The sequence below is a fragment of the Carcharodon carcharias genome, chromosome 4 (assembly GCF_017639515.1).
Source record: "Carcharodon carcharias isolate sCarCar2 chromosome 4, sCarCar2.pri, whole genome shotgun sequence".
Classification (NCBI taxonomy): domain Eukaryota; kingdom Metazoa; phylum Chordata; class Chondrichthyes; order Lamniformes; family Lamnidae; genus Carcharodon; species Carcharodon carcharias.
The window spans coordinates 147519109-147536990 of NC_054470.1; the positions used below are offsets into that span (position 1 = coordinate 147519109).

At 41.7% G+C, this 17882-nt stretch overlaps 1 protein-coding gene across 1 annotated transcript in view; it reads left to right on the forward strand.

The window, feature by feature from the left end:
* Positions 1-226: 226 nt before the first annotated feature.
* LOC121276884 (EGF-like repeat and discoidin I-like domain-containing protein 3) overlaps positions 227-17882 on the forward strand; it is a 318995-nt gene continuing 301339 nt past the window's right edge. Inside the window, exon 1 of the mRNA XM_041185494.1 lies at positions 227-341. Within this exon, the coding sequence (XP_041041428.1) occupies positions 272-341 (70 nt within the window). The 5' untranslated portion in view covers positions 227-271. The remainder of the gene's footprint in view (positions 342-17882) is intronic.

Genomic DNA, 17882 nt, shown 5'->3' on the forward strand with positions numbered 1-17882 from the left:
GCTGGCAGGAACAGTATCAGGCTGTGCTATCTCGGGCTATTCCTCATTGCTCTCTCGGCTCCCTGCTTGAACTGACACAGCATCATTCGGCGTCACTGAAAAGTGCCCAGTGTTTCAGCACATTCCCTGCAGTCAGTCGTTGACTGGAAGACAGCTCTCTCCCTCTCTCTCTCTCTCTCTGAGCAGACTGACCCAAGCCCAGCCAACAGCAGAGTGAACCGATCTGGAGACTGGGTGCGACAGCCTGGATCCGAAGCTGTGTTGAGTCAACATGAGAACACATCACTTCTTCGCCACTTTCATCCTGACTATCAGCCTGGGTATCCTCCACCTTGCCCAAGGTAAGTTTTATTCACGCAACACCTGAATTAGACCCACTGAACGTCCTTCTGTCTCTGTGATAATTCGGTTATCAGGACTCCAGGCAAACAGGACAGTCAAATATAAATCCCCTTTTAAATGGCAGCACTTTTAATGCCGGTAGTTCGTGACAAAAATCATTTCAAGGTTTTCTTCTATATATAAAAAGATCCCTCAGCGATGTTGGACGATTTCGATTAAACCGGGATAGGGTTAAGAGGGACGAGGTGTTTGTGTGTTTTGTGCGTCTTTTCATGTTTAAATCTGACAATTCCTCTCCGTTTCAGGACGTCATTTATCGCTGATTGCAGTTTGTGTAATGTTACTGGAGCTGAGGAAACTTTTAACCCTCTCAGCCCTGTTAATGAAAGATTCCGAGACCAAAAGATATATTAAGAAGAAACCCCCTCAGTTCACCATCTCCCGTCCGGGAGAAGTGAGAGTGAGAGAGAGAGAGAGAAAGGGGAAAGTGGTGTCAACAAAGCGCTTGATTTATTGTGTGATTTCTGCTCGGGTTTCCTAATTTGGGGTTGGATGTTTTACAGTAACTGGAATAGGATGTGAGTGGGGAGCAAACATACCTGCTTGCTGGTGTGAAGGGGTTGGCATGGGGCACACTGGGTAGACTGAGGTAATGGGCAGTGACCAGGGAAGCGAGCAAAGTGCGAATCAGATCGGGACATTTACACTGGCGATAGGTCTGACAAGGCAATTCTCCGTGTACTGTGTATATGTGTGCGTTGCTTCACCGATACTGGGCAGAGATGGTCGTTTTCTTTTGCAATCTAAGATTTTTTAAAAATCAGCTCAAAACTAAATAATGGATACTGGTCGGCAAACTTTAATGAAATGTCATTTTAAACAGGTCCCATGTCAGTCTTTTGTTAAACGCGCTTTCTTCTTTCGTTGTGTAACTCGACGTGTGGATATTTAATTCAGCTTTCCTTAGGTTTGGTCCTGTATCTTTTTAATATAAAAACCACTCATCCCCTCTCGCCCAGTTAGTTGTTTTTAAGAAAAAAAAATATTTTAAACCTCTTGACAGTGGGTTAAACGCACCCAGTGGAGGTAGGTAGCTGCTGATCCTTCGCTCTATCCCTTTCTCTCTATCTGGGGAGGACAAAGCTGAGAGAAATGTTGACTGCGTCAGTGGGAGTAGTGAGACTGACTGTCCACTCTGCACCGCCCCATTCATCACAAAAGAGCCCGGGACTGCAAAGACCCACACCAAGCAGTCAGACACCCATCAACAAGAGCATCAGAACTGAGAGACAAGCAAGAGGGCGCAGCAATCATGGATAACGTGTAATATCGAGCAGGATCGAAACAACTCCCGATGCCATCTGTAACATGATGCCATTTCCCGAAATGATCTTTAACAAAAAAAAAATATCCCAAAAGCGCCGGGGAGAGGATCGGCTTTCAGCATCGATTGTGGTTTATTTTGCCCCGCTCAAGTTATCTTGCTGATAACAGAAAGGCAACACAAAGCCGACTGATCAGCTCTGTGAACATTGAAGATTTTCCATACCGGATTTGTCCACTATTTAATCGCTGAAACAGAAATGAAAGACAGTCAGTTTTATTTAATAAGCATTGGACGAATTCTTACATTTGGCCGTCAAACATTTTTACTGTCCCTATTCAGCCTTTTTAAAATTATTTGTTTTCGTCATTGTTGAAGTGGGCCGTGGTAAAATCCTAATAATTTATATAAGTGGTCAAATCTTCAGAATTAAAACTAAACCCACGGCTCTGTCATCAAGCTGAATATTTTATTACCTTGTAAATTATTAATCACAATGCTGCTTTAAAACCCATGCTGCTGTTGTACGCATGTGTTCCTACACAGCATGCATGCATGTTTTCAGAACTTATTTTTAGGTAGGTTTTGACTGAATTCAACTCTTTTTTTCACTCACAATCAAGTAAAAGAGCTGTCGAAGCACTTCTGCAGAGGACAGAAGATTAAGATGAAGCGTACATGCAGTTTAAAATTTAAGGACTAGGTGTAACTGTTTATTGAACAATTTAAGATGATTTAAAACAGAACAAGGTCTGTTTTAAATTAGCCTTTTTATTTAAGCTGCCTATTAATGGAGTAGATTTTTTTTAAACTGTTTTGAAATTGAGGGTTTTCAAATACTTATTAAAAATATCAAAGCATTTAACAGTTAATGTGAGGGCGTATCCAATGTACAGAGCAGGTGGTTCACATCAAATTTGCTGTTATTCAGCTGCCTGGTGTTTTGTACATTTATTATTGTGAAAAACTTCTTATCTGCCCGACTTTTATTCTTAATTCTGTCTTTTTTTTCTGTAGTAGTCACTTTTAACTCCTCTCTGTTCTAGTCCCTTTCTGATTCATACCCTTGTCTGCACCAAACCCCTTTTAAAGAGAGGGATCTTATGAAGAAGATAACCTTTGTACAAATAACATGAAGTACATCAATAAGGCTGTCTGATATGTGCCTGTAACTAGCATATTATACTACTTGTGCCAACAAGACAATTAGCAAAATATAATTAGGATCTACACAACACAGCATTGACTTTATTTTTGGGGGGTATTTATTAGGTTATGGCAAATTTGCAACATTCTTGGAAATAAGCTTTTGCAATATGCTCCATAATTTTTAAATCTATGAACTCATATGTATATTGGCCAAATATAAGAAAATGGGAAGTTTGAATAAAAAAATAAAGCCCACAACACAATGGAAGTACTATTTCATAATAACTTCTCTATTGATTGTACAGTTAACAGTTGTCATTGTAAACATTAAAATTTACTTTGTTGAAGAAGTAACCTATCCCACAATCAGAGACTTTTATAATATGTTAGCTGTGAATTCCCCTGGCTCTTAAGCTTGTCCAATTATACAGCTTGTTTGTTATAGAATACAAGCTTATTCCTGTATTTCCATTTATGAATTGACTCCTGGATCACTGAAGAGCGATGTAGAATAAAGATAAAATTTAGAGGGAAAGTTTCCACAATCTAATTGATTGCACCTCTTATCGACCAGTTATTGAGCATCAAACTACTGATTATTTGCCAAAACTGTGAAAAGGTGAATGACACAGGAAAATCTTAAAACGGGGAGGGGTTTTAAACTTCAAACTTACTGGCAGCTATATCCTTTAGAGACCAGTCAGCTGTGGTACATCAAGCACTAAATGGGAAGGTGACGGCGTAGTGATATTATCACTGGTATAATATTCCAGAGACCCAGGATAATGATCTGGGGGCCTGGGTTTGAATCCTGCCATGGCAAATGTTGGAATTTGAATTCAATAAAAATCTGGAATAAAAAGTCTAATGATGACCATTATTTAACCATTATTCATTGATTGTGAAAATCTATTTAGTTCACTAATGCCCTTTCGCGAAGGAAATCTGCTGCCCTTACCTGGTCTGGCCTACATGTGACTCCAAACCCACAGCAATGTGGTTGACTCTTAAATGCCCTCTGAACAAAGGCAATTAGGGATGGGCAAAAAATGATGCCCTAGCCGCACCCCATGAATGAATTTTTAAAATGTTCGCTGAATCAGAATGTAGTCTGTGCCATTGCTTCTCTCAGGTTCTTCAAAATGATGGCTAATATGGAGGAATATATTTGTCATGTGAAGGGAGAGGCCAGTAGGTGATGATCAACATAAAGGCTTCCTTGACATTTGACCTGAAACCATGGGATTCCATGAAGCCTGGATCCTCATTTGACTGCATATCACTGTGCCCTGACTATCTGGTTTGTCTGTCTTGCTGGTGGGACAAGGTCTACCCAGGTATGGTGGTGGATGAGCCCAGGAAGTTGGTTGATAGACATAATTCTGTGTGTAAAACTGTGGCTTGACTAGTTTGTTCCCATCTTGGCCACCAGTACACAAATGTTCGTGAGGAGCAATCAGAGGGTTCACTGGGCTGAATTTGTCTAAGTCTTTTCCTGATATGATACATGAGTCAAAGCCAATATATCTATTTATTGCATGACTGGAGTCATGTGGAAGGCAAATGGATAGGTGTGGCAAGATTATGATTCACGATAATTCAACAGCTGTCATGTCTGGTGCTAGCCCATGAATTACTGGATTTATTTAATTCAGTTTTTACAGCTGGCTATGTTGCGATTTGAACTTATGAGTCCTTGATTACTTGTCCAGTACTATAACCACTTGGCTACCACCAAATTTAAAATAACTAAAGCTTAAGCATTTAAAATTCAGCATTTGAATGCATGTACATCTCTTTCATAATTCATTGTAAAAGTTTGGGATTACTTTAGGTTGTGTGCTTTGCTGCACAAATGTCCCCATCCATTTTTGTGTGAGTACTGGTGTACCTTGGCTGACTTTTGGAATTATCATTCAGAATTGGTATTAAATCAGAACCATCAATACAAGGTATGATCTGAGCAAAACTTGATCACAACTGTGCTCAAGTAGCATCCAAGTTGTCACTCATCCATAACTGCCAACATAGCTTAGTTGCCTATAAATCAGATGGCTGTAGATTCAAGCTATATTCCTGAGCCTGATCACATCAGCTAGTTGACACAGGACATTATTGATGGAGTACTGTCGATGGTTGCAGATGGTTACTCTGGTGGATGGAAATGATTCTGTGGCACTACCTGAAGAAGAGCAGGATGTTCCTCTCTGTTTTTACCAACATTTCTCCCTCAACCAACACCACCATGGTAGATTATCTGATTATTAGTTTATTTGCTCTTGGTGTGCAAACTGTCTGCCATGTTTGCCTATACAACAAAGGTAATTGCACATTGAAAGTAATCCTTTATTTGTAAAGTGCTTGGAACATCTTAAGAATGTGATAATCAGCTGAACAAATGCACCTTTCTTTTTTTGTTTTGTTGATCTTGTTTAGTGCAAGAAAAACTAATTTGCAATTTCAGTTTAAGTTATTTTGCGAAATGTTTTTAAGTAATTGCGCTTGCATCAGAAAAAATGTATTTCTTTGTTTCTTGGCATGTTGTTTCAAACCTGTCCCTCTCTGAGCTTTCATTTCAGAATGACATATTTTGCCCTATGAAATTTCTGGAAGATTGTCATAGTTGACATCATTTTCAGTCTTCTTTCTAAATGCCATCATGTCCTGGCCTGTTAAATGACTGCCAGTAGCCCATGATCTGAAAGTGCTGGGCAGATCACAATATGAAACACATCATTCCCAATAGCTTTTTAAAATTACAAAAGGCATACACTAAATATACAAAACTTGACATTTTCCATTTCAGTTGTTGAAACCCAATGGAGCAATGATTGTATAAAACTGGATTCAGGAATTTCTACACCCTCCTGACAATTCTGTATTTGAGTGCCTTACTGAGAAGATGAATCTTTTTTTTTAAAGTGTGTTTTAATATTTCAAATGAATATATTTTCTGTTTACAATTGCATCATAAAGAATAATTTCCAGATTCATTCAAAACACTTCAAATCCTATCACTATGCCAATGCTGTCCTAGCCGGCTTCTTATCTTGCACCGTCCATAAACTTGAGCTCGTCCAAAACTTTGCTGCCTGTACTCTAAACTTACCAGTTTACCCATCAATCCTGCCCTGATCTACATTGACCGCTGGCCTGACAACATCGTGATTTTGAAATTTTTGTTTTTGTTTCCAAATCCTTCCATGGAACGACCCTTCCCTACCCCCAGTCCCACAATCCTTCAAGATATCTGCACTCCTCTAATTCTAGCTTCTGGCATCCCTGTTTTTAATTGCTCCACCATTGGTTGTCTTGCCTTCAGTTGCCTATGCTTGAAGGTTAAGAATTCCTTCCTGCAACCTCTCTACCTTGGAACCTCTCTTCCTGTCTTCCTTTAAGACTGTCCTTAAAGCCTACTTCTTTGACTAGACTTTTGTTCACCTGTTCTTATATCTCTTTATGTGGCTCAGTGTCAGATTCTCTATGTTAACACTCCTCAGAAGCACCTTGGGATGTTTTACTATGTTAAAGGTGCTTTATAAGTACATGTTGTTGACGTACAACGTTTGTATGTAAAAATTACATTGGATCTGATGATTTGGAGAATATTAACATGCTAATAAAGGCTCCTAAAAGTCTCAGAATTTGTATCACAGGGAGTGTTTCAAGCAAGTAATATTGATGCAATTAAAGGGAAACTGGATACGTATATGAAGGAGGAGGGAATAGATGGTTACGATGATAGGTATGGATGCGAAGAGATGGGAGGAGGCTTCATTGGAGCACAAACACTGGTGTGGAATGTTTGGGCCAAAAGGCCTGGTTCTGTACTGTACCATATATTCTCTGTAATCCTATGTAAAAATCTACTGCAATGGAAAGGTTGAACAGATAACTATGACCATACCCTATGTGGCTGATAGAAAATAAGAGAAATTCATGATTAGAAGCTGTACCATGACAGAAACTGTTGGCCATTGCAGATTTTTTTACAAAAAAATGTCCCCATTAATACACAAAGGTGCATACTTAATCATTAATTTATATCCTTGGAAAGTGAGAAAACCGCTACCAAGAAAAAAATATTCAATACTCAGATTATGTAATCTTGGCATCTGTGTTCACTGGGGTAGAGCAAAATAGGAATACACTTAAATATAAGCAGAAAATATTGGAAAACAGCGGGGCCAGGCAGTATCTTTGGCAAGAGAAGGGGACCAAATCTTTCAGGTCTGTGACCTTTCAACAGAACTGGAAAATATTACAGATGAAACAGGTTTTAAGCAGGTATAGAGGCAGGGAGAGAGACTGAGAGGGCTGGAGGGAAGAACTAAGAGGTAGAAGGCAAGAGTGATTAACAACAGGGATGACAGTGCAAAGCAAAAGGGGTGGAAAAATAGGCTGCGAGAAAGTGTGAATGGCTTTGGTTGAATCATTATCAGCACCTGCTGCCTTGGTAGGTCCATTGTTTCAGTCATTCTTGCCCTTTGGAACAGATCTTTTTCCTATCTTGATTCTATTTTGTTCTCCCCCTGTCCTGACTCTTCCGACCTACATTTGTGATTATTATGAAATCCTCTGTCACTTTAATAGTTTCCAGTTTCCTGGCCCTAACAATCTCCTCTTCACCACGGATGTCTAGTTCTCTGGTTACCTCCAATCCCACCAGGGCGATCTGTGGCCCTCTCCACTTCTTCTTTGAACAGAGGTGCAACCAGTTCCCATCCATTGCCACCCTCACCAGCCTGGCTGAACTTGTTCGTACATCCAACAACTTCTTCTTTAACTCCGCTCACTTCCTCTAAATAGAAACTGTCGCTAAGGAGCTCTTATAGATCCTAGCTATGCCTGTGGTTCATGGATTACCTGGAACATTCTTCGTTCCACTCCCTCATCTCTTTTTCTGACACATTGATCACTGTTTTGGTGCCACACCCTGCTTTCAATCTGAACTGGAAATTTTTGTCAACATTGCTTCAAATTTTCACCCACTGTTTGCCTTCACATGATCCATCCCTGTCTCTTCCCTTCCCTTCGTTGACTTCTCTATGTCCATTTCTCAGAACAGGCTGTCTACCAATATTCAGGACACTATAAAGCCACTTTAGGTACCTTGAATTTACCTTCTTTCCGAATGTTTTCCTGTAAAGATTCTATTCTATTCTTCCCATGCCTCCTTTTACATCCCTGTTGCACCTGTTCTGACAATGCTACTTTCCACAAGAGCACTTCTGATGTCTTTTGCCTCAACCAATGATTCCATTGCACCATGGTTTACAAGACCCTTGACCCTGTCTGCCCCATTTCCCACTTCCCACACTTCTGCTCTCACCCCTTCTCCTTCCTCCCAGAACCACAGTTCCCCTATCTCTCACTATTCTGCCAGCCACCTTCCACATTAAACAGACCATCCTTTATCATGTCTACTACCTCCAGTGTGATGTCATCACCAGATACATCTTTCCCTTCTCCTTCAGCATTCCAAAGTGACAGTTCACTCCACGACACCCTGATCCACTCTTCCATCATCTCCAACATCCCATCCCCTTCCCAGTGCACCTTCCCATGCAAACACAGGAGATGCAATGTCTGCCCTTTAACCTCATATTTTCCCTCCATCCATAGCCTCAAACAGTCCTCCCAGGTGAATCAATGATTTGCTTGATTTCTTTCAATTTAGTACATTGTATTCACTGCTCACAATACAGTCTCCTCTACATTGGGGAGAACAAGCAAAGATTAGGTGATTGCTTTGTGAAATACATCCATTCAGTTCACATGCATGACCCAGAGCTTCCGGTTGCTTGCCATTTTAATTGTCCACTCTCTGACCTCTCTGGCCTCAGCCCCCTAAATTGTTGCAGCAAAGCTAAATCGAAGCTTGAGGAACAGCACCTAATCTTTTGATTGAGCATTTTGCGGCCTTCCAAACTTGATATTGAATTCAGGTCATAACCACTGCTACCATTTTTTCAGACAGCAGGTGCCAGTAATGGCTTTGCTGCTTCCACTTACAGCTCCTCGAGAATTATCTTTTGTTTCTTTCATTGTCCATTACCACCCTTGCACCACCATCCCTTCTGCCATTTAATCACACCTGCCTTCCACTTATCACAGGCCTAACCGTTAGTTCTTTCCTCCCCTCCCGCTTCCCTGTGTCCCAGCATTGGCTTAAAACCTGCTACATCTCTAACATTTTTCACTTCTGACGAAGGGTCATTGAAATGTTAACTCTATTTCTCTCTCCGTAGTGCTGCCTGACTTGCTGAGCATTTCCAACATTTTCTGTTTATATTTCAAGTTTCCAGCATTTGCAATACTTTTACTTTGTATGAATCAACTTAAGGCTGCTAAAATTAGATAATTGGAATATTTTTCCCTCCTTGCCTCTGCTAATAATAGTATTTTTGCTTTTTTAAGAGCTGCCAATCAAAATGGTGGGGAGCCTTTAATTAAACTGCAGATTACTTCATGCAACTCAAATTAATGGGAATAGCAGAAAAAAGGCCATACGTAACCATTAATGATGCTTATTCACATTTAAGCAGATAAAAAAGATTAATATATGATTAATTCGGTACTATTAAAAATGACCGCACAAAATGTTCAGGAAATCTACTTTAAAGACGAAGATTTGCCAGTACTGCAGGACCGCCTGCCTGTAAAATATAATTGTCTTTCTTATTCTGATCACTGTCTCATATCCATTAAGCGGTAATGTTCACAGACCCACTAAGTCGACTACTTAAAAGACCTTGAGAAAGGCACATAAAACGTACCATTAATTAAAGAGTAGCAATATAAGGTAAGAATAACAAGAACAGATATGAATTTACACATCTTGGAACTTACAACTTTAAAGGCAACAGTAACCATGCAGAGCAATGTAGATGAAAGGAAGGTAGAACTAAGAAAATATAAGTGAAATAAAATTACATCACCATGCCCTGATGGTGCATGGAAGGTAAAGCAAGAAGCTACTTGTGCAGCTAAAATCAATAATGTTAATTCATATTGTCATTATGTTTCTAGCTCAAGCTGGCACACAGCTGGAGGACATTGAGTGGCACAGTCATGGACTTACTAGAGAGGCATTCAAATACCTATAGTGTATTTAGTTTTCTTAATGTTGACTATAGAGTTTGGATTAAATGATTTGCAAAAATGTATGTGTTCACAGATTCTGCGCATAAGTTATTAGTAGTTTAGGTAATGACAATACAATATCCAAACGGATGTATGTTTATATATTCAGTATCCTCTGTGTTCTCCTCAGAAGAATCCAGTGAACCACAGTGTCTAGCAGGACAGAGTATGGTTCCCTTGTGGCAGATTGTGATATGGAAGAGTAAGCATTGAATGTAGCATAAGACACTGATGAAGAGGCAGGAAATAAAGTGATTAATGAGAGAGGCAAGTAGATGAAGGGCAGCAGTCTGATTTGCTTTTGGCCCATGTTAGTTAATAGCTCTGGTTTCCAGTAGAAGATGGCATAACATATGAACTTCATTGAACAGTTACGTGGCTCAATATCCATGGCAGTATAAGGACCGGAATAACTGTTATCTGCACTTTTGTGTGCATTTGATAGGGAACAGTACCAGTGCCAAATGCGGTCGTGACCATGGTACCATTGAAACAACAATAGAGGTTTCTGGCATGAAAGGTCACACTCCTATTTGTGGAATGTTAAAAATCCAAGATGCAGTTAAGGAAAGCTTCAGAACAGTGAGTGTTGTGGATAACCAAGACCTCCTAAAGGCCTTGTGTTCAACACTTTATGAAGAGGTGGCTTCCAACAGTGGCACACACACAGATGAGTATAGGAGCAGCCGAGTGATATCAGTAACAATTCAAAAAGCTCTGCTTTTGCTTCAAGAAACACTTCAGAAAGCATTGCAACTCAAGCAATTGAACTTCTGGCACTGATGGAGCACATTAGAGGTGGTTATAGATGCGGGCAGTTGCAGTGAGCCAATCAGTTTACTCAGAAACAAATTGCTGCTCCTTTTCCTAAACTGGGCAGGAACTGGAAAAATGATCAACACATTACCTATGTAGAAGCATGCAGATATTACAGCAGCAAACCACATTGAGCACATGCTTATGTGCATTTAATTACTACTTATACGCTTAAGTATAGAAAATTATTTATCTTTAATTGTATCTTGCAATCTCTCATTACTTTACATACAAACAGAAGATAGAAAAGATGAGCACAGAAAGATCAGCTAGTTCATTGAGTCTGTTCCATTGAGTAATTTTGCAACTAAGCATGACCCTCAATCCACCTGACAAATCACCAGCCAGGTAATCTCCTGGGAGAGATTAAAATAAAATGATCAAAAAACCCTAGATTAATTTAGGGAAAAGAATTCTAGGAAATTCCTCTCCTGAAGGTAATCAAAGCTGAGTTTCAGGAGATCATGATGTAAATTATTCAACATTCTGCCTACCTTTTCATATGCAGTTATACCTGTCTTTTTCAGGAACTTGTCCAGATCCAATTTTGAATGTTGTTATTAATGTAAAAATTTATAACATGGTTATGTTTTGCACTGTCACTTTAAATTCAACGTAAAATAACATAATAAGAAGGGACATGTGACTGCCTGCTAGTTCTGTTCAGCGATAAGCTAATGTGATCTGGTTACCATGGAGCAGGGGGCCCATGTCAGGTACTATTGAAATCCACATGCTAGATTTAACACCTGAAAACAAAGGACAAAGCAGTTGACTTTGCCATTGGTAGACTTGCAGATTTCAGGCAGCCTGACTAAAAAATCATGCATAGAAAGAGAGAGAGCAAGAGAGAGCGATAGAGTGTGTGAGAAAAAGGCAGCAGCCATTGCAAACAACAGGAAAAAGGCTGCTCACTATTACAAAAGGCAGAATGCTGGTGGAAATTTGTTCTCTTGTCAAAGAGAAAGAACCTGCAGAGATTTAAGGACACTGGACAATTTGTCCTGGCGAGGCTGGGAGGGGGAATCATTGGAGTGAGCCATCCTGCTGAAGGTCGGTTTGGTATTCTCAGAATATTAAGGGAAAGGACCTTTGATCATCACTGGACATTATGACTCAGTGAAATGGAGACAAGTGAGTCCATTGGAAGCTGGGGTTAACTTTGGACCAGGTCCTGTGTAAAGCATGCCATAATGTATACATGCGCCATGGGGTTATTGGTCCTTTAAAGTCATTAATAAGGGTTTTTTTTTGTAGTTTAGAGTGTTAATTACCTACAAAGTAATGTTTAGTTAAGGCTGATTTTAGTTTATTTGTTACAGTAAAAGTCTTAAAACTTGAAACCTTATTTTGCAATTTCTTAAAGTTGGTCATTGGGAATTAATGTTTTTAAAATCCATGGGGATTATAATAAAGTTTGTAATGAATACAAACTGCAAAAGTTGCTAACTTATTCTAAAGATCTGTGATCTTGCGTAAAAAGGAAATCTCCTGATATCTAAGCTGATTCCATGTTTATGTAACACATAAGCATGTTTCTTTGCTTGCCCTAACTTATCCAATTCAGAAAATTTGTTCACGTGCACACAGCGCAATCTCTTCACTATTTTAAATGCTTAAATCAAACCACCCTAAAATATACACTTTTCTACAGTGAGTAAAAAGAGAACTATTTAAGCCTATTTTAACCACAAATGTTTTTAAACTGGTTATTAATCTGGTGGCCCCCCTCTGAATTTTTTTTGTATGTCCCAGTGTGTGAGGGAAGCAGAAATGGACATAGTGGCCTGGAATTTATGCTAAGGTGCACACGTTTTTCACCACAATTTGCTTAAAATCATCTAAACCACTGCAAAATATTGAAGAATTTTCAAGTGCAAGTTACGTCAAGCGCAAATTGAGTTTCCACAAACTTTCGTGCCAGTTAAAGATATATTGCGCTAGAAGCCAGCCTTGCAAACAAAACTGACCGTGCACCCAGATTTAGTTAATCATCATTGGGGGTTTCCATTAAATGTATTTGTTTGCAGGCCTTCGAAGAGGTTCTTAAAATTAAACTTCTCTAGGTGGAACAGTGCTAATAAGCGCCATTTTTAAAAGGATTTAAATATAAACAAATATTTAATTCACTAAGAAACTGAATTCATGTATACCAATGAAATTAGTAAATGGTTCTGTATTGTCTTTTTGAAGTCAATTGCAGTTATTTAAAATCAAGGTACCCAAGAGGGCATGGGGGCAGTTGCAGTGCTGGTTAGCAGCCATGATGTGATGCAGTGCACATGGGTGCAGTGTGGAAGAGGTTCAATGACCTGCTGCGCTTAGGAAGGGTGAGTACTGTGTTGGCATGGATCAGTATGCAGAAGTGTTAAGGTATGGCTGTCCCCCCGTGGATCTCACTGGCATTAGAGTCTGAGTGCCCACTGTCAGTGACGCTGGAGCTGCCCAAAGGGGTAAGCCCTGGCTGCTTGGACTGAGTGCCTTGCGGCTCGAGGGCCACGACTCGGATGTGCCCTGCAAGGTGTTCCTCAGCTGGAGTTGGCCAGGCTGCAATGGTGTTGGAGGTAGAGAGTGGACTAATCAATGCTCCTCTGTTCTTTCAAGAGAAGACCAAGCAGATAGATCAGGGACAGGCGGAGATCCACCCAATCTGCTGCTGCCCACCAGGTTCGAGCAAGACCCTTGACCTGGAGCGCCAGCTTCACGAGCAATTGGGTGTGGAGAGGCGGGGGTGCTAGACAAATGTAAGAGCTCAGAGCACAGAGGTGAGAACCTTGGATTGTGCAACCATTCTAATGTAGTCTCTTCATTGATGAGAGCCTCAAAACTGGAGTCTCCATTGATAATTGAAAGATGATGGCACGATGGTGCAGATCTCCACTGTCTCACCAGGGTGCCTAGCATTCACAGTGACAGTGTGATGACTTTAACTAATAACATGCCCTTGTTCTCCCTTTTAGATTCGCCCAGCACACACTTGCCCTCTGGACCCCGAAGGACCAGCCCTGATGCCCGAGGACCACCGGGCATCATTTGTGCCTGCGTCACACCCGCTCTCCGAACCAGGCACCAGCGCAGATACCAGCACCTCAATGGGCATTTGATCGGTGGCTAGAATGTTGGTGCACAACAGCGAGGACACTTCACACTTGCTTGAGGTTCAGGCAGAGGCAGAGAGTGCCCAGGGTGCCGGAGGACTGCTGCAGACCAGGACGATGCTGAGTTGAAGGCAGATGATGAGCCTCTGGAGTCGTCCATTAAGTGGCAGATGCTGGATGTCCAACGGGGTGTGTGGGAGGATCTGGTGGAGATCCATGAGGGTATGCGTGCCATGGTCTCTGTTGTTGAGGGGGTCATGCCCAGCAAGAGAACTGTGTTGACCCTCATGGCCGAGTGTACTGCCTCCTCCATTGAGAGAGTGACGACTCTTATCCAGAGGCAGCTCCCTGGACAGAATCAGGGGTTCAAGAGGGCTGCATGCCCTCATACAGGCAATGACCTCAGCTGGTCAGTGCCAGTGTTGGAGATAGATGAGGCACCCAGTATCCCAGTTAGGTACCCGTCCATCAATGGTGAGCAAGGAGGTAAAGAGATGTCACGTTGGCGCATGAGCTGCTTGTCTCTGCGGGCTCTTCTCAGGATGTTCTGGATGACGGCAGCAGCTCTTCCACCCCTTGGCCAGTGGCTGTGGCACCTGATGAGGCTGCGGCAATTGGAGAGATGCCAGCTCTGGCACTGGCTGCTCCCTCCCAGGTGGGTCCAGCACAGGCTCCACTGGCCAGAGGACGACCGTTAAAGTCATCAAGGCAAAGAAGACAGGAGAGTCAGCAGGTTGCCTCCAATGCCGGTGTCAATGAGGGGAAGGGCAGGGCACATCAAGACGTAGCACTCGAAAATGCAAGTTAAAGGCACCATAAGCACAAGAGGGACAGTTGACAGGCGATTTTCTGTTCATTTATGTTTGGTTTACATGTCTGCTGATGTGGACATCAACATCAGTAATGGTAATGTCATTATGCATTCAATGTGACAATAGCATTAAATTTGCTTTGGTACTGATGGCCTGAGTATGCTTCACCTTTTTTCTTTCTGGGGCAGAGTACGCCAATATGTAATACTGGATGTAAGTGGCTAGATAATGTATTGCACAGGCATTGAGTGGACTTTGGGTGCAAATGAAAGTGTCATTTCAGATACCAGGGGTGGAAGCAGCAGCCCTGGTGTGAGTTAGAAGCAGATCTTTGGTAGCCTCTGAGGTCTGCCTCCCTGGAGGTTACTGATGTCTGCCTCCATGCCCTCAGCATTCTCCTCTCTGTGCTCATCTTCTGACACACCACTGGATTCACCATCTGTGGCTGCATCAAGATCCTCTTCCTTCAGTGGGTACCCCCCTTGCCACTGCCAGATTGTGGAGAGCGCAACTTGCAACCACTATAATGACACCCACTCTAAAGGGGTATTGTGGTGTACCCCCTGAATGGCCCAGGCATCAGAAACACATTTTGAAAAGACCTGTGGTCCTCTCTACCACCGCCCTTGTGGAGGCATGACTCATATTGTAAACTGCTTTGCCTCTGTTCTTGGGTGGTGGAGAGGTGACGTAAACCACCACTTCAATGGACAGCCCTTGTCACCCAGCAGCCATCCATCCAATCGGGCTGGAGCACTGAAGAGCCTCAGCACCTGGGAGTGTCTGAGAATGTATGCATCATGGGAGCTGCCTGGGTACCTTGCACAGACTTGTAGAATCTGCATCCTGTGGTCACACACTATCTACACGTTCATGGATTAGAATCCCTTCCTGCTGACAAAGGCATCCAGCTGACCCAATGGCACTTTGATGACTCTGGAGACAGGGGAACCTAGCAATTGCTGCAAAGCCCCTGGCTTGCTCAGCTTAGCTGGCTGGAACATAAGAACATAAGAAATAGGAACAGGAGTAGACCATTCAGCCCCTCGAGCCTGCTCCGCCATTCAATAAGATCATGGCTGATCCTTTTGTGTTTTGATTTCTACATTTCCATATAACCCTGATAATATTTAATTCCCTTGTCTAACAAGAATATCTACCTCTGCCTTAAAAATATTCAATGACCCCTCTCCACCACCTTCTGAAGCAGAGAGTTTGGAAGTCGCACAACCCTCTGAGGGAAAAGAATTCTCCTCAACTCTGTCCTAAAAGGGTGACCCCTAATTTTAAAACAATGTCCCCTAGATCTGGACTCACCCACAAAAGGAAACATCCTTTCGAGATCCACTTTGTCAAGGCCGTTCAGGATCTTGTATTCTTCAATCAAATCACCCCTCACTCTTCTAAACTCCAGTGGAAACAAGCCCAGTCTGTCCAACCTTTCCTCATAAGACAACCCACTCATTCCAGGTATCAAATTAGTAAACCTCCTTTGAACCGTCTCCAATGGATTTGCATCCTTCCTTAAATAAGAAGACCAAAACTTCACACAGTATTCGAGATGCAGTCTCACCAATACCCTGTATAACTGAAGCATAACATCCTTACTTTAATCCCTCTTGTAATAAAGGATAGCATTCCATTAACCTTCTTAATTACTTGCTGTACCTGTATATGTGACTCATGTACTAGAACACCTAGATCCCTCTGCACCTTAGAATTATGCAGCCGTTCTCCATTTAAGTAATACTCTGCTTTTTTGTTGGAGACACCAATGAGTCTTGAAATGAAGTTGGAAATGCTAAGAATGAAACCCCAAACAGAGATGAAGCTGCCAAGTGCCAATAATCAACCAGCAGCAAGCTATCACCAAAACTCTTCACTACTCACACTAGCAACGCTCCTTGGATGAGATTTTTGAAATTGTCAGCTGCCCGTTTGTCTGTTTAGCCCGTGTGATGAGCATGAACTCACATGGGCAATGTAAAATACAGCTTAATTGCCTTTTCAATGGCCTTAACTGGCCTCGTAATTGATGGCGGGCACGGCTCCAACTCCCACTCATGGCCACCGAACGAAATATCGAGCGAATACTTGATGACGTTGGGACGCTCACCCGACATTATCACACGCTAGTTTACACTCGAGTGTGTCGTGTGCACCACCACACGCTGAGCATGAAATTCTGGTCCTCAGCCTCATTCCCACACAACAGACTTTAATTCAGATATCACTTTAGTCAAGGGAACAAATGCAGTTCTCAAACAAAAATAAGTCACATTTTTAACATTGCATTCCTGTTATAATAAGGTCAGGCAGAGTGAAAATGGTTTTGTGAAAGGTAAATTGTGTTTGACAAATTTATTAGAGCCCTCTGATGATGCAACAAATAGGGTTGATAAAGGGGAAACATCAGATGCAATGTATTTGGATTTCCAAAAGGCATTTAATAAGATGCCACATAAAAGATTACTGCACCAAAAATGAGCTGATGGTGTTGGGGGTGATATATTAGCATGCATAGAGGATTGGCTGACGGACAGGAAACAGAGAATCAGATTAAATGGATCAGTTTCAGGTTAGCAAACTGTAACAAGTGGAGTGCTACAAGTGTCAGTGCTGGGGCTTCATCCTGAGTTGGAGGAAGGGACTGACTGTATTGTCAAATTTACTGATGATAGTTGGGAAAGGAAGTTGCGAGGAGAATACTCAGAATCTGCAAAGTAATATTGATAGCTTAAGTGAGTGGGTACCAATTTGGCTGCTGGAGTATAATGTGGAAAAAGGTGAGGTTGTCCACTTTGGCAGGAAGAAAAGTAAAGCAGAATATTGTTTAAATGAAGGGAGACTGCAGAATGCTGCAATACAGAGGGAGCTGGGTATCCTTGTACATAAATCAAAAAGTTAGTAAGCAGGTAATTAGGAAGATTAATGGAGTGTTCACCTTTATTCTAAGACAGATGGAATATAAAAGTAGGGAAGCCTTGCTACAACTGTATATGGTATTGGTGAGACTGCACCTGAAGTAATCTGCACAGTTCTGGCCTCCTTTAAGGGGGGATATACTTGCATTGGAAGCAGTGTGGAGAAGGTTCACTAGACTGATTGCTGGGATGAAGAGGTTGTCTTATGAGGAACGGTTGAGAAGCTGGGCCTACACTTATTGAAGTTTAGAAGAATAAGAGGTGATCTTAT